Below are 25,205 nucleotides of genomic sequence, written 5' to 3'. Positions count from 1 at the left end.
CCTTGCAGCACTAACTCTTCCGAAACACTACAATAACATGGATGGCTTTTGGAGCTCAGTGCACAACTGCACACACAAGAAGGAGACGAATAAGAAGAACGAAGAAGAGACATAGCGACGACGAGTAAGAAGAAGTAAGCTTGCAGGTTCCTGGAAAAAATAATTTAATTTCATCCAGGACAGCTTGGAGGGGAAGGGGTATGCTGTCTGCACCTCAACCCCGCCCCTGCAAACACACGCGACCCCATCTCCCAAATTCGGAGGTCTCAATGTTGGCAAGTATGTGTACATGTTTTCTTTTTAAGAGGTTAAAGGGGAACTGCACTTTTTCTGGAATTTGCCTATAATTCACAATTGTAATGAAAGACGAGAACACGTGTCTTTTTTTTTTTGTATTATATTCTAACTTGTAAATACACATAAATAAAGACAATGGGATTTATTGCAGGGCAGCACGGTGGTACAGGGGTTAGTGCATGTGCCTCACAATACGAAGGTCCTGAGTAGTCTTGGGTTCAATCCCGGGCTCGGGATCTTTCTGTGTGGAGTTTGCATATTCTCCCCGTGACTGCGTGGGTTCCCTCTGGGTACTCCGGCTTCCTCCCACCTCCAAAGACATGCACCTGGGGATAGGTTGATTGGCAACACTAAATAGTCCCTAGTATGTGAATGTGAATGTTGTCTGTCTATCTGTGTTGGCCCTGCAATGAGGTGGTGACTTGTCTGGGGTGTACCCCGCCTTCCGCCCGAATGCAGCTGAGATAGGCTCCAGCGCCCCCCACCACCCCGAAGAGAATAAGCGGTAGAACATGGATGGATGGATGGAACTAGGACATCACGGAATTCATCTGTTCCAGAGTCAAGCTATGGCCAGCTTTATTATTCTGCACAGACCATGTTTTTTAGTCACATTTGTATGAAACATCTACAAAACCCCAAAACCAGTGAAGTTGGAACCTAGAACACTTCAGAAAAACCCCTGTCAGTAACTACCATTTGTAGCTACAAGTTAAAACTCCACGATGCAAAGCAGAAAGCCATTTATCAACAACACCCAGAAGCTCCCCCGGCTTCGCTGGGACCGAGCCCGTCTAAGATGGGTCTGATGCAAAGTGGAAAAGTGTTCTGTGGTCTAAAGAGTCAACATTTCAAATTGTTTTTGGGGAAATGTGGACGTCGTGTCCTCCGAACCAAAGAGGAAAATATTGTTATAGGCCCAGAGTTGAAAAGGCAGCATGTGTGATGGTATGGGGGCGTATTATTGCCCAATGCATGGGTAACTTGCACGTCTGTGAAGGCACCATTACGCTGAAAGGTACACACAGGTTTTGGAGCAACATATGTTGCCATCCAAGCATTATTATCATGGACGCCCCTGCTTATTTCAGCAAGACAATGCCAACATTCTGCATGTGTTACAAGAGAGAGGCTTCGTAGTAAAAGAGTGCAAGTACTAGACAGGCCTGCCCGTAGTCCAGATCTGTCTCCCATTGAAAATGTGTGGCACGATATGAAGCCTAAAACACTATGACGGAGACCCCGAAATGTTGAACAACTTAAGCTGTACATTGTTGCGTTCTGGACCAGATGTTCCTTCGAGGGAATTTAAGTTGCTGGTCAATCCCAAGTTCTTTAGATGACACATAAGCTGATTTTAAATAATAACCCAGGATAGAATAGGTATTTTGCAATTTATTCCAAAGCTTTGGAGAGACCAACCTAAAAAACAACACATTCAATTTACGTCGCCTAAGTTGATCTGAAAAACCCCTACGTAAGTGTTGTTTTTTTCATTAAGTAGCTCGCCCCCACCCCCCAGAATGAATACACATGCCTATTGTTTTCCTCAGCTGGAGACAGACAGAGATAAGAAAAAAAAGTATTGCTACTTCTGCATTCCAAGCTCAAGGTAGTCTACAGTGTACCATCGGTCATGAGATAAAGAAAAGATAAAAAGAGTACAAGATGGAACACTAGCTATTTCAAATATGACAAAAAAAAATAAATAACTTTTAAATATGGTTATAGGAAAATATCTATCTCCGTCAACATCAAACAAGAATGGGAAAGAATTCCACCTGAAAAGGTTACAAAATGTGTCTCCTCAGTTCCCAAATGTTTACTGAGTGTTGTTAAAAGGAAAGGCCATGTAACACAGTGGTAAAAATGCCCCTGTGCCAACTTTTTTGCAATGTGTTGCTGCCATTAAATTCTACATTAATGATTATTTGCAAAAAAAAATAAGTTTCTTGGTTCGAAAATAAAAATCTTGTCTTTGTGGTCTATTCAATTGAATATGAGTTGAAAAGGATTTGCAATTTACGAATGACACAACGTGCCAACTTCTCTGGTTTTGGGTTTTGTAAAGGAAATGACAGTGTTTCAAACTTGCGTGTTCCCGAACATGCCGATCTTGCCGCCATGGTGGACTGTGAGCGCCGGGTGCGTGTCTCTCACAGTCTTGAATAGGTCTTCAAACTCCTGGTTCACCGCAATGTCCTTGATTGCCGGCGGCAAACACGTGTTTAGAGGAGGACAACAACCACCATTGCCTGGGCAAAGTGTGCAAAACTTACGTAAAAGTTCAGTTCCTCCACAGCTGGATCCGGGTTCTCCTGGATGGACTTGAGGATTCTGTAACAGCCGACACTCTGGATGGGGTTCCGACCCAGCTGCAACATTATACGCAAGGCATACATTGATTTTTGATATGTCCAAAAAAACAAGAACCAAAGTAGTATCCATCCATCCATCCATCTTCTTCCGCTTATCCGAGGTCGGGTCGCGGGGGCCGCAGCCTAAGCAAGGAAGCCCAGACTTCCCTCTCACCAGTCATTGGTCCAGCTCCTCCCGGGGGATCCTGAGGCGTTCCCAGGTCAGCCGGGAGACATAGTCTTCCCAACGTGTCCTGGGTCTTACCCGTGACCTCCTACCGGTCCCTCTGGAGGCGATCGGGTGGCATCCTGACCAGATGCCCGAACCACCTCATCTGGTTCCTCTCCATGTGGAGGAGCAGTGGCTTTACTTTGAGGTCCTCCCGGATGACAGAGCTTCTCACTTATCTCTAAAGGAGAGCCCCGCCACCCGGCGTAGGAAGCTCATTTCGGCCTCTTGTGCCAGTGATCTTGTCCTTTCGGTCATAACCCAAAGCTCATGACCATAGGTGAGGATAGGAATGTAGATCGACCGGTAATTTGAGAGTGTTGCCTTCCGGCTCAGCTCCTTCTTCACCACAAGAGATCGATACAGCGTCTGCATTACTGAACACGCCGCACCGATCCGCCTGTCGACCTCGCCATCCACTTTTCCCTCACTCGTGAACAAGACCCACCAGAGTAGTAATACAAAATATTTTTTATTTTTTTATTACCAGAGTAGTAATGAAAAAAAATATATATATAAATATATATATATATATATAAAATTAATCTTAGTAAATTTAATCAAGAAACACAATAAATAATAAAACATCAAATTAATCTTAAATTATATTACTTGACGCAAATCCCATAGGAGTGATGGAAGGATTGGCAGCGCCTGAGAGCTGCGGCCTGCCACCATGGCCCCCCACTCCCTCCCCCTCTGTTGCTTGATATCTCGAGATGTACGTTGTAATATGTATATGTGTTGTGCTATGTCTTTTTTCCCCACTCCAGACTTGGCCCCCTTAGGAGCCCAGTCTAAATTTTTTACTCATCCTTCCCCAGCGTTTGACCTTTTTCCCCATCTTTTGGCGACCCATCAGCGTTCCCGTTCCGTAACCCTGTACACTGTTTGTTTGTCTAATCTTGAAACGGTTTGTGCTGAAAACAAAGTTTCCTTGTACTTGTGCAATGACAATAAAGACCTATCCTACCCTATCCTATCCTATCCTATTCTATCTTATCCTATCCTATCCTATCCTATCCTATCCTTCTGGCCAGCACGTCATTATTTTAAGGTACAGTATATTGACAAAATATTTACATATGCCGATGTACGATCAGTGTCAGAGCTTGGTCCGCATTGCCGGCAGTAAGTCGGACACTTTTCTGGTGAGGGTTGGACTCTGCCAAGGCTGTCCTTTGTCACCGATTTTGTTCATAACCTTTATAGACAGAATTTCTAGGCGGAGTCAAGGCGTTGAGGGGTTCCGGTTTGGTGGCCGCGGGATTAGGTCTCTGCTTTTTCCAGATGATGTGGTCCTGATGGCCTCATCTGACCGGGATCTTCAGTTGTCACTGGTTTGGTTCGCAGCAGAGTGTGAAGCGACCGGAATGAGAATCAGCACCTCCAAGTCCGAGTCCATGGTTCTCGCCCGTAAAAGGGTGGAGTGCCATCTTCGGGTTGGGGAGGAGACCCTGCCCCAGGTGGAGGAGTTCAAGTACCTAGGAGTCTTGTTCACGAGTGAGGGAAGAATGGATGGTGAGATCGGCAATCGGATCGGTGCGGCGTCTTCAGTAATGCGGACGTTGTACCGATCCGTTGTGGTGAAGAAGGAACTGAGCCAGAAGGCAAAGCTCTTAATTTACCGGTCGATCTACGTTCCCATCCTCACCTATGGTCATGAGCTTTGGGTCATGACCGAAAAGACAAAATCACGGGTGCAAGCGGCCGAAATGAGTTTCCTCCGCCGAATGGCGGGGCTCTCCCTTAGAGATAGGGTGAGAAGCGCTGTCATCCGGGAGGAGCTCAAAGTAAAGCCGCTGCTCCTCCATATCGAGAGGAGCCAGATGAATTGGCTCGGGCATCTGGTTCAGGATGCCACCAGAACGCCTCCCTAGGGAGGTGTATAGGGCACGTTTAACCGGTAGGAGGCCATAGGGGTGACCCAGGACACGTTGGGAAGACTATGCCTCCCGGCTGGCCTGGGAACCCCTCGGGATCCCCCGGGAAGAAGTGGCTAGGGAGAGGGAAGTCTGGGCTTCCCTGCTTAGGCTGCTGGTCCCGCGACCCGACCTCGGATAAGCGGAAGAAGATGGATGGATGGGTTTACATATTCTGGAAGGCCTTACCAAGCCTATTAATTTGAGACGTGACACAATTGGGTTTCCTGCTATTCGATTTTTGACCTTATCGCAGCTAAACATTTGGCAATCTCCTCGAGATCCTGGGCAATGGCTACCAAATAATAATCAGTCAATCCACCAGTTTGATACAATCGGGTCTAAATGGCCTCTTATTGGGTTCATTTATTTCTCTTACGTACGTTCAGGCATCGGAGGGTCTTGTTGACTTTGAGGCCGCAGGCGAGGTAGACGGCTCCTTCAGGGGGAATTCTGTTGTTACTTGTTGTCACACACACACACACACACACACACAGTTGACTTTTTCCACAGTAACAAAATCATTTTATTCATCGGCAGACAAGTCGCCTCCTACCTGGCGTTTAGCTCCTCCAGGACGTTGTTGTCTTTAAGAGCTTTTCCTAAAGCCCGAGCTCCTTCCTTGCCAAAACCATTATAAGACAAATCCACACTTCTTAGGAAGAAGTTTCCCTAAAAAGATAAGCGTGTGTGTCCCACTTTGTAGTTTGGCTTTTTTTGTGACGTCGCGTGTTACCCCGAGCCCGTTGGCCAAGACGGCAGCTCCTCTTCCTCTGATGCTGTTCCAGGCCAGACTCAACCATTGCAAGCCGGTGTTCTCAGACAGAGCGTCTCCCAGAGTAAGTCCTGGGAGGGTTGTGGGGACAATCGAAGCAAACATCGTAAATGTCAACGACAATTTTTGGCCGCCATGGGTGTCAAACGTACGGTCCCAGGGCCAGATCAGGCCCGCGGACACGGTATAAAAATGTACCTGATATATTTTAATGAAAGAAACGGCTGTTCTAAATGTGTCCACTGGATGTCGCAATAGCAAGTCTTTGTATCTTTGTGGATGCTACATATGTACAAAATAAACCACATGATGTTAATACATCAGTCGAGGAAAATGATCAAACTACATAAATAACATCCTGTAATCTGATTTTGATATCATTTTTTTTATCTTGATAGATTGAAAATTAACACCAATGAGTTGACTGATGAACACTATTCATCCATCCGTCTTCTTCCGCTTAGCCCACGTCGTGTCGCGGGGGCAGCAGCCTAAGCAGGGAAGCCCAGACTTTCCTCTCCCTAGCCACTTTGTCCAGCTCTTCCCGGGGGATCCCGAGGTGTTCCCAGGCCAGCCGGGAGACATAGTCTTCCCAACGTGTCCTAGGTCTTTACCGTGGCCTCCTACCGGTCAGACGTGCCCGAAACACCTCCTTTGGGAGGCGTTCGGGGGGCATCCTGGCCAGATGCCCGAACCACCTCATCCAGCTCCTCTCCATGTGGAGGAGCAGCGGCTTTACTTTAAGCTCTTCCCGGATGACAGAGCTTCTCCTCCTATCTCTAAGGGAGAGACCCGCCACCTGGCGGAGGAAGTTCACTTGGGCCGCTTGTACCCGAGATCTTGTCCTTTCGGTCATGACCCAAAGCTCATGACCATAGGTGAGGATGGGAACGTAGATCGACTGGTAAATTGAGAGCTTTGCCTTCCGGCTCAGCTCCTTCTTCACCACAACAGATAGAAACAGCGTCCGCATTACTTAAGACACCACACCAATCAGCCTGTTGATCTCACCATACACTCTTCCCTCACTCAATCACATCAAACAACCAATCAATGTTTATTTATATAGTTCTAAATCACAAGTGTCTCAAAGGGCGGCAAAGCCTCAACAACATCCTTGTTCAGATCCCACATAAGGGCAAGGAAAAACTCACAACCCAGTGGGATGTCAATGTGAATGACTATGAGAAATGGGGAGATCGGATGCAATGGACGTCAAATGGGTTTAGCATAATATTGTGAAAGTCCAGTCCATAGTGGATCAAACATAATGGAGAGAGTCCAGTCCATAGTGGATCTAACATAATAGTGTGCGAGTCCAGTCCATAGTGGATCTAACATATTAGTGAGAGTCCAGTCCATGGTGGGGTTAACAGGAGACCATCCCGAGCGGAGACGGGTCAGCAGTGCAGAGATGTTCCCAACTGATGCCCAAACCACCCCGGGTCCCAGCTCTGGACAGCCAGCACTTAATCAGTGGCCACCGGACCTGTGCCTGCCCCCCCCCCCCCCCCCCCAAATCCCCCCCCCCCCCCCCCTCCCCCCATGTGTCGGTTGAGGTGGGCAGGGTTTTGGTCCTAGCGGGGTGTATAATATAAGCAGTAAGAGTCATGGATGCATTGCATACTGGGTAATTGTTATGTTGCGTTTATAATGTGTTACAGAGCCGATGTTCTCCCGAAATGTGTTTGTTATTCTTTTTTGGTGTGGGTTCACAGTGTGGCACATATTAGTAAGAGTGTTAAACTTTTTTATATCACAACCTTCAGTGTAACTTGTATCACCCAGTATGCCTTCCAATCTCGTCCGTGTGACCATAGAAGCAACGAAATGCATGCGTCAAGTGAAGGTTATTCCAAGCCTACAGTGCTGAAAATAATAACCGCAATAACAGTTATTTTTATTAAATGTGCCTTTCGTGGTGATATCCTCACATCACACTCAATTTTATACTGCATGCCATTGGTAAGCGCAGAGGTGAAAAGAGGTTTTAAAGATATTAGTGCCTGCTTACTATTACCGCATGCCTTGAATAGGCGCAGGAATGAGAAGAGGTTTTAAATTAATAAACGCCCCGGCGGATGTTGAAGGAAATACGGTGTGTGTGTGTATATATATATATATATATATATATATATATATATATATATATATATGTATATATATATATATTTAAAAGGTAGATACAGTATAGGCATACTTTTATTAAACTTTCTTGTTCTTGTCAAAAGCCTGCAGTAATGTTTGTCTGCTGTTGTGCTGAAAATCTTGGGGATTAATAAAGTATTTCTGATTCTAAGTCTGATGTATATGAGCAGAAAAAATCATAATTGGACCTGAAGAAATGCTATCGCAAAAAGCTGAGATCTCATAGGTTTGATTTTTGGAAAACAATGTCAGATTCTTTGAAGTCTAAACAGTCTTTGAAGTTTCCAAAGAAAACGTGTTAAGTTCTTTGAATGTATTTAGTCTTTGATGTGCCAAAGTCGGTTTGATCTTTGCAAAAATGCGTTAGTTCGATCCGTTGAGGCGATGTTCACCCTGTTGGTAGCCATTTCAAAGAATTTGTGCAAAATAATATTTGGGAGTATTTCGCAAACCTACCGTCCACGTTTGTAAATATCACAAGATTATTATTCGGCATGATGTAGTATACATCAAAACATCAAAGACAATTTGGAGCCCGCAATTAAGAAAAATAGGTGTTATCGCCAACATCAAAGACCTCAGAGTAACTGACAGCGTTCATGAAGTTCATCATCGTCCGGAGGAAAGAAAACTTCGAGGCTTTGTCGGAAAAGCAATAAAGAAGGATGCGCGCGTTTGAGTCCTCTGCATTGAAGACCTGTAAATGTGCCGGGATGACATTTCAGCACAATCAAACATGCACGGATGAAATACGGCCCAGCGTACGCCCCCGTCACACATACACACAAACGCACACACGCACGCACGCACGCACGCACGCACACACACACACACACACGCACACACGCACACACACACACACACACACACACACACACACACACACACACACACACACACACACACCTGCACATACGCACACACACACACACACACCCTTACAACAAGCAATATCCAACGCGGTACATCCCGGTGTGCGTTCCCTCCACCGCCGTCCCGTCAAAGAGCTCATAAGCATGATAACTGAAAGGATTTTTAATGAGAGACAATGTTCTTGACCTTTGAATGCCACAGTCTGCTGCCGCCGCCCAAATATGGACGCAGGCTGTCGCCTCTTCGATCATCCCCCAAAAAACGTCCAATAAACCAGAGACGCCTCGTCATGGTGACGCTAAATGGACCTGCTGCTGGTCATCAGACAAGTTGGCAAACTACAAACCCCAAAAACAGTGAAGTTGGCGCGTTGTGTAAATGGTAAATAAAAACGGAATACAATGATTTGCAACCCATATTCAACTGAATATCAATCAATCACAAGTGTCTCAAAGGGCTGCATAAGCCACAACGACATCCTCGGCTCAGATCTCACATCAGGGCACGGAAAAACTCAACCCAATGGGACAATAAGAAACCTCTATAAGGACCTACTGCAAAAACACTACTCAAAGATCCTCTATAAGACAGGAACACTTTACCGTTTTAATTGACCTACTGCAAAAACACTACTCACAGATCCTCTATAAGACAGGAACACTTTGCTATTTTTTAGGACCTACTGCAAAAACACTACTCAAATATGGTTTATAAGACAGGAACACTTTGTCATTTTAAAGGACCAACTGCAAAACACTACTCAAAGATCCTTTCTAAGACAGGAACACTTTGTCCTTTTTTAGGACCTACTGCAAAAATACTACTCAAAGATACTCTATAAAACAGGAACACTGCTGTTTTTAAGGGCCGACTGAAAAAACACTACTCAACGATCCTCTTTAGGACAGGAACACTTTGCTAATTTTATACGACAAACTGCAAAAAAACTGCTAATAGATCCTCTATAAGACAGTAACACGTTGCCGTTTTTAATGACATACTGCAAAAAGACTACTTAAAGATCCTATATAAAACAGGAAAACGTTGCTGTTTTTAAGGACCTACTGCAAAAATGCTACACCCAGAACCTCTATAAGACAGGAACACTTTGCTGTTTTTTAGGACCTACTGCAAAAACACTACTCAAAGAACCTCTTTAAGACAGGAACACTGTCGTTTTTAAGGACTTACTGCAAAAACACTACGCAAAGATCCTCTTTAAGACAGAAACACGTTGCCGTTTTTAATGACCTACTGCAAAAACGCTACTCAAAGATCCTCTATAAGACAGGAACACGTTGCTGTTTTTTTAGGACCAATTGCAAAAATACTACTGGCAGATCCTTAATAAGACAGGAACACTTTGTCGTTTTTAAGGACTTACTGTAAAAACACTACGCAAAGATCCTCTTCAAGACAGAAACACTTTGTTTTTAAAGACCGACTGCAAAAATGCTACTCAAAGATCCTCTATAAGACAGGAAAACGTTGCTGTTTTTAAGGACCTACTGCAAAAATACTACAAGCAGAACCTCCATAAGACAGGAACACTTTGCTGTTTTTTAGGACCTACTGCAAAAACACTACTCAAAGAACTTCTATAAGCCAGGAACACTTTGTCGTTTTTAAGGACTTACTGCAAAAACACTACGCAAAGATCCTTTTTAAGACAGAAACACGTTGCCTTTTTTAATGACCTACTGCAAAAACGCTATTCAAAGATCCTCTATAAGACAGGAACACTTTGCTGTTTTTTTAGGACCAACTGCAAAAATACTACTCGCAGATCCTTAATAAGACAGGAACACTTTGTCGTTTTTAAGGACTTACTGCAAAAACACTACGCAAAGATCCTCTTCAAAACAGAAACACTTTGTTTTTAAAGACCGACTTCAAAAATGCTACTCAAAAATCCTCTATAAGACAGGAAAACGTTGCTGTTTTTAATGACCTACTGCAAAAACACTACTCAAAGATCCTTTATAAGACAAGAGACGTTGCTGTTTTTAATGACCTACTGCAAAAAACACAACTCAAAGATCCTCTAAAAGACAGGAACACGTTGCTATTTTTTAGGACCTACTGCAAAACACTACTCACAGATCCTTTATGAGACGGGAACACTTATTCCTTTTTAAGGACCTACTGCAAAAATACTACGCAAAGATCCTCTATAAGACAGAAACACTTTGTTTTTAAAGACCTACTGCAACAATATTACTCAAATATTCTCTTTAAGACGGCGTGGCGAAGTTCGTATAGTAGGTGTGCCAGGAATCTGAGGGTTACTGGTTCAATCCCCATCTTCTACCATCCTAGTCACGTCTGTTGTGTCCTCGGGCAAGACACTTCACCCTTGCTCCTGATGGGTCCTGGTGAGCGCCTTGCATGGCAGCTCCCGGCATCAGTGTGAGAATGTGTGTGTGTGAATGGGACCTACTGCAAAAACACTACTCAAAGAACCTCTATAAGACAGGAACACTTTGTCATTTTTAAGGACTTACTGCAAAAACAATACTCAAATATCCTCTATGAGACAGGAAAACTTTGCTGTTTTTAAAGACCTACTGCAAAAACGCTACTCAAAGATCCTCTATAAGACAGGAACACTTTGCTGTTTTTAAGGACGTACTGCAAAAATACTACTCGCAGATCCTCTATAAGACAGGAACACTTTGCTGTTTTTTAGGACCAACTGCAAAAGCACTTCTCAAAGATCCGCTATATGACAGGAACACATTGCTGTTTTTAATGACCTACTGCAAAAACACTACTCAAAGATCCTCTATAAGACAGGAACACTTTGCTGTTTTTTAGGACCTACTGCAAAAACACTACCCAAAGATCCTTTATAAGACAGAAACAATTTGTTTTTAAAGGCCTACTGCAAAAATACTACACAAAGATCCTCTTTAAGACAGGAGCACTTTGCTATTTTTAAAGGACCAACTGCAAAAGCACTGCTCAAAGATCCTCTATAACAGTGGTCCCCAACCGGGACCGGGCCGTGGCCCGATTGGTACCGGGCCGCAGAATAATTTTTTTTTCATTTTTATAAAAAAAAAAAATAAAAAAATAAAAATAAAAAATGTTTTATTTTATTAAATCAACATCCATCCATCCATTTTCAACCGCTTATTCCCTTTTGGGATCGCGGGGGGCGCTGGCGCCTATCTCAGCTACAATCGGGCGGAAGGCGGGGTACACCCTGGACAAGTCGCCACCTCATCGCAGGGCCAACACAGATAGACAGATAACATTCACACTCACATTCACACACTAGGGCCAATTTAGTGTTGCCAATCAACCTATCCCCAGGTGCATGTCTTTGGAGGTGGGAGGAAGCCGGAGTACCCGGAGGGAACCCACGCATTCACGGGGAGAACATGCAAACTCCACACAGAAAGATCCCGAGCCTGGATTTGAACCCAGGACTGCAGGACCTTCGTATTGTGCGGCAGAAGCACTAACCCCTCTGCCACCGTGAAGCCCATAAAGCCAAATAAATAAATAAAAATAAAAAATGTTTTATTTTATCAAATCAATATAAAAAACAAAATATACACTTACAATTAGTGCACCAACCACAAAAACCTCCCTTTTTAATGACAAAAACGTACCTTTTTCATGACAAATTATTAAGCTTTGACCGGTCTGCGGATACAAAAAGGTTGGGGACCACTGCTCTATAAGACAGGAAAACGTTGCTGTTTTTAATGACCTACTGCAAAAAACACAACTCAAAGATTCTCAATAGGACAGAAACAATTTGTTTTTAAAGACCGACTGCAGAAACACTACCCAAAGATTCTCTATAAGACATTATCACGTTGCTGTTTTTGTATGTTTTGGTGATTTTAATGGCGCTATACCTGCCGGCTCTCCCAGAGCATTGTGGCTCAGGTCCAGACGCCGCAGGGTGGCGTTGCGGAGCAGGGCGGGGCTCAGGTGATCCGCAGCCCGGTCGCCAAGACGATTGCCTGACAGGTCCAGATGAAGCACGCTATTGTTCTCCTTCAGCATGGAGGACACTGCCTGGCAGCCTCCGTCCCCGAGACGGTTGTCGGACATGTTCACCTCTGGCATTGGCAGACATGGACGTAAGTATCGAGACACGTACAGGAAATCATCTCCACACGTATTTGCGTAGAGACAGCAAAGTCTTTCTGGGATTTTGTCCAAATACAAATGTCACACTACATAAATTTATTGTTTGATATCACTTCTTATGACGCAAGTCTTCCGTTTTACATCAAAGAGACGCGACGCAATAGACATGAGGCGGTAAATTTTAAACAAAGACCTAAGACAATGGAGAGACAAATGGCATACCATTAAATACTTGTGTGAGACACGATAAATAAAGCATGCTACAAAAGACATTAGGATATGAGACATAAATACACACTAGACAGGAGACATGGGACTCATATGAAATATGAGGGCTGAGATGTGAGATATAAAACCCTAGGCATAAGAAAGAGGCCAAAAACTAGTGGCGGGCCGTGCGATTCCCACCTAGGCCTTCAGTGATGTCCGACTTCAATGTTTACCTCGCAAATACCATCATTTATGTCCAGTTTCTCTGCTCTTCAGGGGATTTTATATACTAAAAAAACGGGCTTTTAGGGATGTAATATGATATAAAATACATAAGTTTTAAGATATGAGACACAAGACAACAATAAACATTAGACACGAGGCATGGGACATAAGGTCTGAGATGTGAGATATGAGATATAAGACAAATTAGACATATAACACACAAGATATGAGACATAAGACACGAGGCTTGAAATATGAAGCATGAGACATGACAAAAAGTACATGAGATGAGACAAGGCCCGAGATGTGATATTTAAGATATGAGACATAAGACGCAAGCCATATAGGCATGAGACTAATATGATACGTGAGACATAAGATTTAAGATATGAGACACAAGACAACAATAAACATTAGACACGAGGCATGGGACAAATATGAGACATGGTCTGAGATGTGAAATATGAGATATAAGACAAATGAGACATACAACATATGGCATGGGACAAAAGACTGCACATACGAGATATGAGACATAAGACACAAGAGTTGAAATATGTAGCATGAGACATGACAAAAAGTACATGAGATGAGACACAAGGCCCGAGATGTGATATTTAAGATATGAGACAAGACGCAAGCCATATAGGCATGGGACTAATATGATACGCGAGACATGAGGTCTGAGATGTGAGATATGAGACGGCAAACATAAGACAAGAGACACACGGCATAAGACATGGGACACGAGGCATGATATACAGGGGCGATATAAGACATCTAGCATGGGACAAATATGTGACACGTGACATGAGTTCTGAGATGTAAGAAATGAGACCCTGGACACAAGACTTGAGAAAAAAAGACTACACCGATGAGACATAGGACACGAGACTTGAAGTATGACGCATGAGTCATGACACTTAAAAGACATGAGACAAGTGGCCTGAGATGTAAGACATGAGACACAAGACAGTACATTGGCGATATAAGACATGTAGCATGGAACAAATATGTGACACGTGACATGAGGTCTGAGATGTAAGCTATGAGACCCTACACACAAGACTTGAGAAAAAAAGACTAAACCCACAAGATGAGACATACGACACGGGACTTGAAATATGAAGCACAAGTCGTGACACTTAAAAGACATGGGACACAAGGCCCGAGATGTAAGACATGATATTTAAGACATGAGACACAAGACAGTTTGGGGGCGATATAAGACATGTAGCATGGGACACGTATGTGACACGCGAAATGAGGTTTGAGATGTAAGATATGAGACCCTAGACACAAGATTTGAGACAAAATACACTCATGAGATGAGACATGAGACACGAGACTTAAAATATAAACCATGAGTCATGACACTTAAAAGACATGGGACACGAGGCCTGATGTAAAACATGATATTTAAGACATGATATACAAGGGGGCGATATAAAACATGTAGCATGGGACAAATATGAGCCATACGGAATGAGACAAAAGACATGAGACAGATGAGAACATTTAAGACTTGAGACAAAACACACATGAGATGAGACATGAGACACGAAACTTGAAACATGAAGCAAGAGACATGAGACACGAGACTTGAAACATGAAGCATGAGACATGAGATTAAAAAAAACAAGAGCTAAGACAATGAGACATGAGATGTAAGACATTTAAGATATGAGACGTAAGACAAGACATACGGCATGAGACAAAAGACATAAGACAGATGAGAACACTTAAGACTTGAGGCATTAGATTAAAACAAAAACAAGAGCTAAGATAGTGGGACACAAGGCACGAGATGTAAGACATTTAAGGTATGAGACGTAAGACGAGACATACGGCGTGAGACAAAAGACATGAGACAGATGAGAACATTTAAGACTTGAGACATTGGATTAAAACAAAAACAAGAGCTAAGACAGTGGGACACAAGGCACGAGATGTAAGACATTTAATATATGAGACGTAAGACTAGAGACATACGGCATGAGACACATGAGAACATTGAAGTAATGATGTTTTTTTAGGCACAAAAGTATTTGGACAAAATTCATGGAAAACTCTCCTTTGTCTGTCCAAATACTTGTGGACATTTTGCCTGTATTTTAATGTGGAGACTGACATTTACCACAACAGTGTGTGTGTGTGTGTGTGTGTGTGTGTGTGTGTGTGTGTGTGTGTGTGTGTGTGTGTGTGTGTGTGTGTGTGATGGAGACGAGCACCTGTAATGTGACAATTCTCCTTCAGCACGTCGGCGACGGCCGCTCCTCCCGTTCCCTCCAAGCCATTATCTTGCAGGTTGAGGCTGAGGATTGAAGTGTTGGTTGCCAGGGCGACCGCCAGCGCTTTGGCGCCCTACAAACATCATCAGCATCGTCAGTGTCCTTCTTTGGTGTAATGATAAGAACGGAACGAGACCATTTGTTGTTGTTTTTTTCCCCTTTTGGGACATATAGTGCAGGCGTAGCAGGTCACAGAGTCAACGGGAAAAATATATTTTGTAATACAAAGGAGCACGGCGAAGGAGAAGAAGATTGGACAACTTTTTTTTTTTTAACACAGCAGCATGAGTGACAGCTGCACACGTCCAAAACCTGATTCATCACAGGACAGCGTCTCCAAGGACAGGACTTGCCAAGAGACAAGTCTGCCCGCGCACACACGGGACTAAACATTAGGTACGCTGTCCACGACACTAGTTAATGACATCCATCCGTCCATCCATTTTCCTCCCCTTGTCCGAGGTCGGGTCACGGGGACAGCAGCCTAAGCAGAAAAGGCCAAACTTTCCTCTCACCAGCCGCAATTGGCCCACGGGCCGCGTGTCTGAGACCCCTGATATAACCTAATAATACAATTTTTTTTAACTTAAAAATAGCTGACCGTTTTTTTCTCCCTTCTCTGGGATTATGATCTTAATTTTGATCTCGGACGTCTGGTCATTTATAGAATATTCCATTATCCATGTGTCCTGAGCAAGACACTTCACCCTTGCTCCTGATGGGTGCTGGTTAGCGCCTTGCATGGCAGCTCCCTCCATCAGTGTGTGAATGTGTGTGTGAATGGGTAAATGTGGAAGTAGTGTCAAAGTGCTTTGAGTACCTTGAAGGTAGAAAAGCGCTATACAAGTACAACCCATGTACCATTACTGTTCAGCAAACTATGAATAATAAAACATGTGTCCTTATCGTAGCTACACGTATGACAAAAAAAAGGAGAAAATTAAAAGCTAGAAGCAGCAATGGACAAGACCGACTTTTGCTGGAGTTTCCTGCCTTTATCCATTCAACATATCTTTACCTGCACGTTACCTACCTTCCCTGCATCCTGGGGTCACACTGGTGCTTCTTTCTTTCACCCATACACGCTGGTGCTTCCTGCCATCACCCAGACAACATATCTTTACCTGCATATTACCTACCCTCTCTGTATTCTGCAGTCAAACTGGTGCCTCCTTCTTTCACCAAGTCAACATATCTTTACCCGCACAGTACCTACCTTCTCTGCATTGTGTGGTCACGCTGGTGCTCCCTGCTTTTAAGCAGCCATCTTGAGACGGTAGCAGTGCAGCAGCATCAGCGCAGCTGTTCTTTGAAGGCTTGTAAAATCAAAACCGGAGCAGTTAGAAAAACTCTTTGGGCAAATTTTTATCAGAAGGGTTCAATCTCTGTCCTGTGTGAGTTTGAAGCAGACACAACAAACGCACTCAGAGGAGATAATGTTTGAAAAAAGATGACAGGTTTTTACAAAACTTTTGTTTTGAAGGAGTGGATGCCAACTTCTTGTTGATTTTTGCTGAAGGATGTCAATTAATGAAATGTAGATCCAAGTGAAACCTACACAGAGGTTTTTGTTTCATGTCTCTACGACATTCCTACCGGAAGTTAAAAGCAGTTTTGTCTGTTTTCTTCCCAAGAGCAGTTTTGTCAGTGTTTTTTTCCTCAGGGGCCCTAGAGCGCAATTTGGAGTTTTGGGGTTTTTTTTTTATTACATCGCAATTTTCACTAGTGAGTTTTGAAGCATTTTGACGGGGTTAAATTACAGCTCAAAGAGGCAAAAATTAGGTTTTTAAGGAAACTTTTGTTTTGAAGGGGTTTTTGCTAACTTCTTGTTGATTTTTGCTGAAGGAGATTAGTGTATGAAATCTAGGTCTAAGTCAGATCTACATAGAGGTTTTTGTTTCATGTCTCTACGACATTCCTAGCGGAAGTTAAAAGCAGTTTTGTCTGTGTTTTTTCCTAGGGGGCGCTATAGCGCAATTTAGAGTTTTGGGTTTTGGTTTTTTGATTGGATCGACATTTTTTCGCCAGTCCTGATGTGTGTGTTAAATTTGGTGAGTTTTGAAGCATGTTAAGGAGGTCAAGAACAGCTCACAGAGGCGGCGGTATAATAATAATAATAATAATATTAAAACCTTAGAAATATAATAGGGTCCTCCGTCCCAAAGGGACATTCGGTCCCTAATGAGTTGTATTCAGTGAGGTAAGATGAATTAAATGCGCTGACAGTTCATTGCTCCTGCCAAATGATATGCACTGAGTGGAGCGGATCACCACTCCAAGATGGCGGCCCAGCGTCTCGTCAGCGCCAGTAGGCAGTAGCGCTCGATACTGCGCCTACTTACAAGATGTCTATGGTTGGACATGTCTGAATCCAAACAGGAAGTTAAACAACAACCACAACAACGTAATGTCTTCCTCTTGCTGCACCAAACATAATTCCAGTCAGCGAGCGTCCACTCGAGGCTAGCAGATGGTAGCGTGCAGTTAGCATGTAGCTGGCTGTCAAGTTATGGACATTCATGATCTGCTGGAATGAGAGGTTTTGACACGTTCCCTCCTCCTGGCGGGGATGTGACTTGGACTTAATGAGCCACTAAGTCTGCACTCGGGTCAAATAACACCCACTTCTAGTTCTCATTCAGCATTTTAAAGCAGGAAAAATAAGCAAATGCTTCCTCACGTACACAAACGCGACGCTAACAAGCTAACTAGAATACGGAAAGACCGTTTGGCATGTTAATGCGTGGATCGTTTCCCCAAGATGCAAATGGAACTCTGGAGGCAGGGTTCAGGTAAGATATATATATATTGTTTTCATAAATCGGGTAAAATACAGAAAAGCGTGCCGATTGCACGGGAAGCTAAGTAAATAGCAAACGGGAAAACGTAGCATTGAACCAAAGAGAAAACAAGACAGCCAGGACTGAGTGTGGTGAAAAGCAGGAATAAAAAGCTCCCTTATTAGTGCCCGGGTGCAGGTGAGTGTCCCAAACATTAATCAGAGGCAGTTGAAAATATTCAGCACCCATGGCAGCCAAGAAAACACAAACCCACTGGTGCTGAAACAGAACTAAGGTTTTTTTTAATTAAACAAAACACGTTCTCTCCTCCTGGCGGGGATGTGACTTGGAATTAATGAGCCACTAAGTCTGCACTCAGGTCGAATAACACCCACTTCTAGTTTTCATTCAGCATTTTAAAGCGGGAAAAATAAGCAAATGCTTCCTCACGTCAACAAACACGACGCTAACAAGCTAACTAGAATACGGAAAGACCGTTTGGCATGTTAATGCGTGGATCGTTTCCCCAAGATGCAGATGGAACTCTGGAGGCAAGGTTCAGGTAAGATATATATATACTTTTTCATAAATCTTCATAAATATGATTGAAGATGGCGGTGCCCGGACGGGCTGCGTCCTCGCGGAGCTCCTGCTAAAGATGAAACATTTGGCAGAAATACCGGACAATTCCACAGACTTTATGGCTGGCTCACATCGTGGTCACTCCGTGATCACGTACGACCGCCAGACACTTCTGGATGTGGACATATCGGGCCGTTTTGGACTGATAGACGCGTGCGTGCTAAACATGCTAACTAGCATGGGAATACGTCGGTGGCTACATCCAGCGGCCTGTGAAGCAGGGGAGTCTAGTAGCAGCGGGGGCCGTCTACGGAGCAGACGCCAGCAGTGTGATCGGAAACGCGGATGTCGAGCGGGGCTAAAAACAAAGCAGAAGGCTAATCCCCACAGAACACCACTTCCCTCCATCCTGCAGCCAGATTTAAATGGAAAATGCGAGACTACAGGTCTGGGTAAGGAGTCAGTTAAATTAGAACACGTTTTTTCTGCTTTGAGTGTTTCAGAGTTGGACATGTGTCTTACTGAGGTGGCAAACTATGATGCGTGCAGTTTATCAAAGCAACAAACAAACAATCGGAAAATCCCCGTTACTGAGGTGGCTAACTATGATGCGTGCAGCTTATCAAAGCAACAAACAAACAATCGGAAAATTCCTGTCGTATCAATTCCTAGATATGGTCGTAACTATACTAAATGCACTGGGCATAATAAACACAACATTATTAATATTGCTACTACGGATAATTTGATCAAAAACTCCCTAAAACAGCCGACTACCTATAATATAGGTTTTTTAAACATAAGATCATTGTCTCCCAAAACGTTATTAGTTAATGATATTATCAGAGACAACAATCTTAACGTCATCGGTCTAAGCGAAACCTGGCTTAAACCAAACGACTTTTTTGCGCTAAATGAGGCATGTCCTCCTAACTTTACACATGCGCATATTGCCCGTCCGCTTAAAAGGGGTGGGGGGGTCGCACTAATATACAACGAAAACTTTAACCTTAGTCCTAACATAAATAATAAATATAAATCGTTTGAGGTGCTTACTATGAAGTCTGTCACACCGCTGCCTCTACACCTGGCTGTTATCTACCGCCCCCCAGGGCCCTATTCGGACTTTATCAATGAATTCTCAGAGTTCGTTGCTGATCTAGTGACACACGCCGATAATATAATCATAATGGGGGACTTTAATATCCATATGAATACCCCATCGGACCCACCGTGCGTAGCGCTCCAGACTGTAATTGATAGCTGTGGTCTCACACAAATAATAAATGAACCCACGCATCGCAACGGTAATACGATAGACCTAGTGCTTGTCAGGGGTATCACCGTCTCCAAAGTTACGATACTCCCGTATACTAAAGTATTGTCCGACCATTACCTTATAAAATTTGAGGTTCAGACGCATGTTCGTCAAACTAATAATAATAATAATAACTGCTATAGCAGCCGCAACATTAATACGGCCACAACGACAACTCTTGCTGACCTACTGCCCTCGGTTATGGCACCATTCCCAAAGTATGTGGGCTCTATTGATAACCTCACTAACAACTTTAACGACACCCTGCGCGAAACCATTGATAACATAGCACCGCTAAAGTTAAAAAAGGCTCCAAAAAAGCGCACTCCGTGGTTTACAGAAGAAACTAGAGCTCAGAAATTATTATGTAGAAAGCTGGAACGCAAATGGCGCACGACTAAACTTGAGGTGCACCATCAAGCATGGAGTGATGGTTTAATAACTTATAAACGCATGCTTACCTCAGCTAAAGCTAAATATTACCCAAATCTCATCCACCGTAATAAAAACGATCCTAAATTTTTGTTTAGTACGGTAGCATCGCTAACCCAACAAGGGACCCCTTCCAGTAGCTCAACCCACTCAGCTGATGACTTTATGCAATTCTTTAGTAAGAAAATTGAAGTCATTAGAAATGAGATTAAAGACAATGCGTCCCAGCTACAACAGGGTTCTATTAACACTGATACGATGGTATATACGGCGGATACTGCCCTCCAAAATAGTTTCTCTCGTTTTGAGGAAATAACATTAGAGGAATTGTTACAACGTGTAAATGGAATAAAACAGACAACATGCTTACTTGACCCTCTTCCTGGGAAACTGATCAAGGAGCTCTTTGTATTATTAGGTCCATCAGTGCTAAATATCATAAACTTATCACTCTCCTCGGGCACTGTTCCCCTAGCATTCAAAAAAGCGGTTATTCATCCTCTTCTTAAAAGACCTAACCTCGATCCTGACCTCATGGTAAACTACCGACCGGTGTCTCACCTTCCCTTTATTTCAAAAATCCTTGAAAAAATTGTTGCGGAGCAGTTAAATGAACACTTAGCGTCTAACAATCTATGTGAAACCTTTCAATCCGGTTTCAGAGCAAATCACTCCACGGAGACAGCCGTCGCAAAAATGACTAATGATCTATTGCTAACGATGGATTCTGATGCGTCATCTATGTTGCGGCTCCTCGATCTTAGCGCTGCTTTCGATACCGTCGATCATAATATTTTATTAGAACGTATCAAAACACGAATTGGTATGTCAGACTTAGCCCTGTCTTGGTTTAACTCTTATCTTACTGATAGGATGCAGTGTGTCTCCCATAACAATGTGACCTCGGACTACGTTAAGGTAACGTGTGGAGTTCCCCAGGGTTCGGTCCTTGGCCCTGCACTCTTCAGCATCTACATGCTGCCGCTAGGTGACATCATACGCAAATACGGTGTTAGCTTTCACTGTTATGCTGATGACACCCAACTCTACATGCCCCTAAAGCTGACCAACACGCCGGATTGTAGTCAGCTGGAGGCGTGTCTTAATGAAATTAAACAATGGATGTCCGCTAACTTTTTGCAACTCAACGCCAAAAAAACGGAAATGCTGATTATCGGTCCTGCTAGACACCGAACTCTATTTAATAATACAACTCTAACATTTGACAACCAAACAATTAAACAAGGCGACACGGTAAAGAATCTGGGTATTATCTTCGACCCAACTCTCTGCTTTGAGGCACACATTAAAAGCGTTACTAAAACGGCCTTCTTTCATCTCCGTAATATCGCTAAAATTCGCTCCATTCTGTCCACTAAAGACGCTGAGATCATTATCCATGCGTTTGTTACGTCTCGCCTCGACTACTGTAACGTATTATTTTCGGGTCTCCCCATGTCTAGCATTAAAAGATTACAGTTGGTACAAAATGCGGCTGCTAGACTTTTGACAAGAACAAGAAAGTTTGATCACATTACGCCTGTACTGGCTCACCTGCACTGGCTTCCTGTGCACTTAAGATGTGACTTTAAGGTTTTACTACTTACGTATAAAATACTACACGGTCTACCTCCATCCTATCTTGCCGATTGTATTGTACCATATGTCCCGGCAAGAAATCTGCGTTCAAAGGACTCCGGCTTGTTAGTGATTCCCAAAGCCCAAAAAAAGTCGGCGGGCTATAGAGCGTTTTCCGTTCGGGCTCCAGTACTCTGGAATGCCCTCCCGGTAACAGTTCGAGATGCCACCTCAGTAGAAGCATTTAAGTCTCACCTTAAAACTCATTTGTATACTCTAGCCTTTAAATAGACTCCCTTTTTAGACCAGTTGATCTGCTGTTTCTTTTCTTTTTCTTCTATGTCCCACTCTCCCCTGTGGAGGGGGTCCGGTCCGATCCGGTGGCCATGTACTGCTTGCCTGTGTATCGGCTGGGGACATCTCTGCGCTGCTGATCCGCCTCCGCTTGGGATGGTTTCCTGCTGGCTCCGCTGTGAACGGGACTCTCGCTGCTGTGTTGGATCCGCTTTGGACTGGACTCTCGCGACTATGTTGGATCCATTGTGGATTGAACTTTCACAGTATCATGTTAGACCCGCTCGACATCCATTGCTTTCCTCCTCTCTAAGGTTCTCATAGTCATTATTGTCACCGACGTCCCATTGGGTCATTATTGTCACCGATGTCCCACTGGGTGTGAGTTTTCCTTGCCCTTATGTGGGCCTACCGAGGATGTCGTGGTGGTTTGTGCAGCCCTTTGAGACACTAGTGATTTAGGGCTATATAAGTAAACATTGATTGATTGATTGATAAATCGGGCAAAATACAGAAAAGCGTGCCGATTGCATGGGAAGCTAAGGAAATAGCTAACGGTAAAACGTGGCATTGAACTAAAGAGCAAACAAGACAGCCAGGACTGAGTGTGGCGAAAAGCAGGAATAAAAAGCTCCCTTAGTAGTGCCCGGGTGCAGGTGAGTGTCCCAAACATTAATCAAAAGCAGTGGAAAATAATCAGCACCCATGGCAGCCAAGAAAACACAAACCCACTGGTGCTGAAACAGAACTAAGGGGGTGCTTAACTAAACAAAAAATGATCCGGGCAACGGCTCATGTGGGGAATTCACCAAAAGAACCCTGAAATACGTCGACTCTAGCACTTTTAAGCTGGTCCTGAGACCATTGCAGTAACCGACCTGTGGTCCAAGTCCGCGGTGCGCCAAGGACAAGTGGTCTTCCTGCAAGTGCTGCACGACATAGGAGACCGGGACCACCTTGAAGCGCTTGCACGCCTCCGTGTAGTGCGTCCGCCAGGACCACTCCGAAGACGCCTTCTCGTCTACCACAAAATGAGACATGAGATAGGAGATATGAGACATGAGACACATGTCTCTTGAGAAACTGAAAGGAGACAAAACATGAAGCACAAAATAAGTATGAGACATTTTAAGTGGGACATGAGAAGCAAAACATGAGTTGTGAGACATAATAGAAGATATGAGATGTGACAAGACATGTTTGACTTCTGGCATGAGATACTATGACATGAGACATACAGCAATACATGAGACATGAATCACAAGGCGTGAAGCACAAATGAGGTATGAAACGTTGGACATGAGGTGCAAAACATGAGTTGTGGGACATGAGACAAGGCTAGGCACGTGTAGCATGACATGAGAAACTGAAAGGAGACAAAACATGAAGCACAAATGAGGTATGAGACATTTGAAGTGGGACATGAGAAGCAAAACACGAGTTGTGAGACATGATAGAAGACGTGAGACATAACTAGACATGTTTGATATCTGGAATGATAAACTATGACATGAGATATAAAACAACAGATGAGACATGAATCACAAGATATGAAGCGGAATATATGAGGTATGAAACATTTGACGTGGGACATGAGATGCAAAACATGAGTTGTGAGACATGAAACAAAGCTAGGCACATGTAACATGAGAAACTGAAAGGAGACACAAAGCATGAAGCACAAATGAGGTATGAGACACTTGACATGGGACATGAGATGCAAAACACGAGTTATGAAACATAACACAAGACATGGCTAGACATGTGTGACATCTGGCATGATAAACTATGACATGAGACAAAACAACAGATGAGACATGAATCCCAAGACATGACGCGCACATGAGGTTTGAGATATTTGACGTGGGACATGAGATGCAAAACATGAGTTGGGAGACATGAGACGAGACATAACTTGACATGTTTGACATCTGGCATGATAAACTATGACGTGAGACAAAACAACAGATGAGACATGAATCACAAGACGTGACACACAAATGAGGTATGAGACTTTTGACATGGGACATGAGATGCAAAACACGAGTTGTGAAACATGAGACAAGACATAACTTGACATGTTTGACATCTGGAATGATAAACTATGACATGAGACAAAACAACAGATGAGACATGAATCCCAAGACATGACGCGCACATGAGGTTTGAGACATTTGACGTGGGACATGAGATGCAAAACATGAGTTGGGAAACATGAGACGAGACATAACTTGACATGTTTGACATCTGGCATGATAAACTATGATATGAGACAAAACAACAGATGAGACATGAATCACAAGACGTGACGCACAAATGAGTAATGAGACTTTTGACGTGGGACATGAGATGCAAAACATGAGTTGTGAGACATGATAGAAGACATGAGACAGAGATAGACATGTGTGTCATTGGACAAGACAAAACTATGACATGAGACACAAAACCACAGATGAGACATGAATCATAAGACATGAAGCGGAAAATATGAGGAATGAGACGTTTGACGTGGGACATGAGATACAAATCACAAGTTGTGAGACATGAGACAAGACGTAAAACTAAGCTAGACATCTGTAAATTTCGGACATGAGACACGAAACAACAGATGAGACATGAATCACAAGACAAATAGTGCATATGAGGTATAAGACATTTAAAGTGGGACATGAGATGCAAAACACGAGCTGTGAGACATGAGACAACATGTGAGATGTTTTACATCTGACAGGATAAACTATCTCCTCTCTGAGCTGCAACCTTATCGTGGTAGAGGAGTTTGCG

The 25,205-nt window shown here is 43.5% G+C and overlaps 1 protein-coding gene across 1 annotated transcript; it reads right to left on the bottom strand.

Annotated features, from left to right (window-relative positions):
- Positions 1–440: 440 nt before the first annotated feature.
- On the bottom strand, positions 441–23,491 carry lrrc74b (leucine rich repeat containing 74B). The gene is made up of 8 exons (XM_061909587.1): positions 23,300–23,491; positions 15,378–15,510; positions 12,474–12,680; positions 5,542–5,651; positions 5,362–5,477; positions 5,189–5,267; positions 2,577–2,672; positions 441–2,499 (listed from the first exon to the last, which is right to left on the bottom strand). The coding sequence occupies exons 1-8, from the start codon at positions 23,489–23,491 to the stop codon at positions 2,383–2,385; spliced, it is 1,050 nt and encodes a 349-aa protein (XP_061765571.1). The 3' UTR covers positions 441–2,382.
- Between the last annotated feature and the right edge of the window lie 1,714 nt (positions 23,492–25,205).

Source organism: Nerophis ophidion, linkage group LG01 (genome assembly GCF_033978795.1).
Source record: "Nerophis ophidion isolate RoL-2023_Sa linkage group LG01, RoL_Noph_v1.0, whole genome shotgun sequence".
Taxonomy (NCBI): domain Eukaryota; kingdom Metazoa; phylum Chordata; class Actinopteri; order Syngnathiformes; family Syngnathidae; genus Nerophis; species Nerophis ophidion.
This window is presented reverse-complemented; position numbering and strand designations above follow the sequence as displayed.

Excerpts from the sequence above, each read along its gene's own strand:
- lrrc74b (XM_061909587.1), bottom strand. The coding sequence starts at position 23,491 with ATGTGTCTCATGTCTCATATCTCCTATCTCATGTCTCATTTTGTGGTA. Across the intron at positions 12,681-15,377 it reads GGAGAATTGTCACATTACAG|AGGTGAACATGTCCGACAAC; the intron begins GTGCTCGTCTCC and ends TGCCAATGCCAG. Across the intron at positions 5,268-5,361 it reads CTGGAGGAGCTAAACGCCAG|TAACAACAGAATTCCCCCTG; the intron begins GTAGGAGGCGAC and ends TGTGACAACAAG.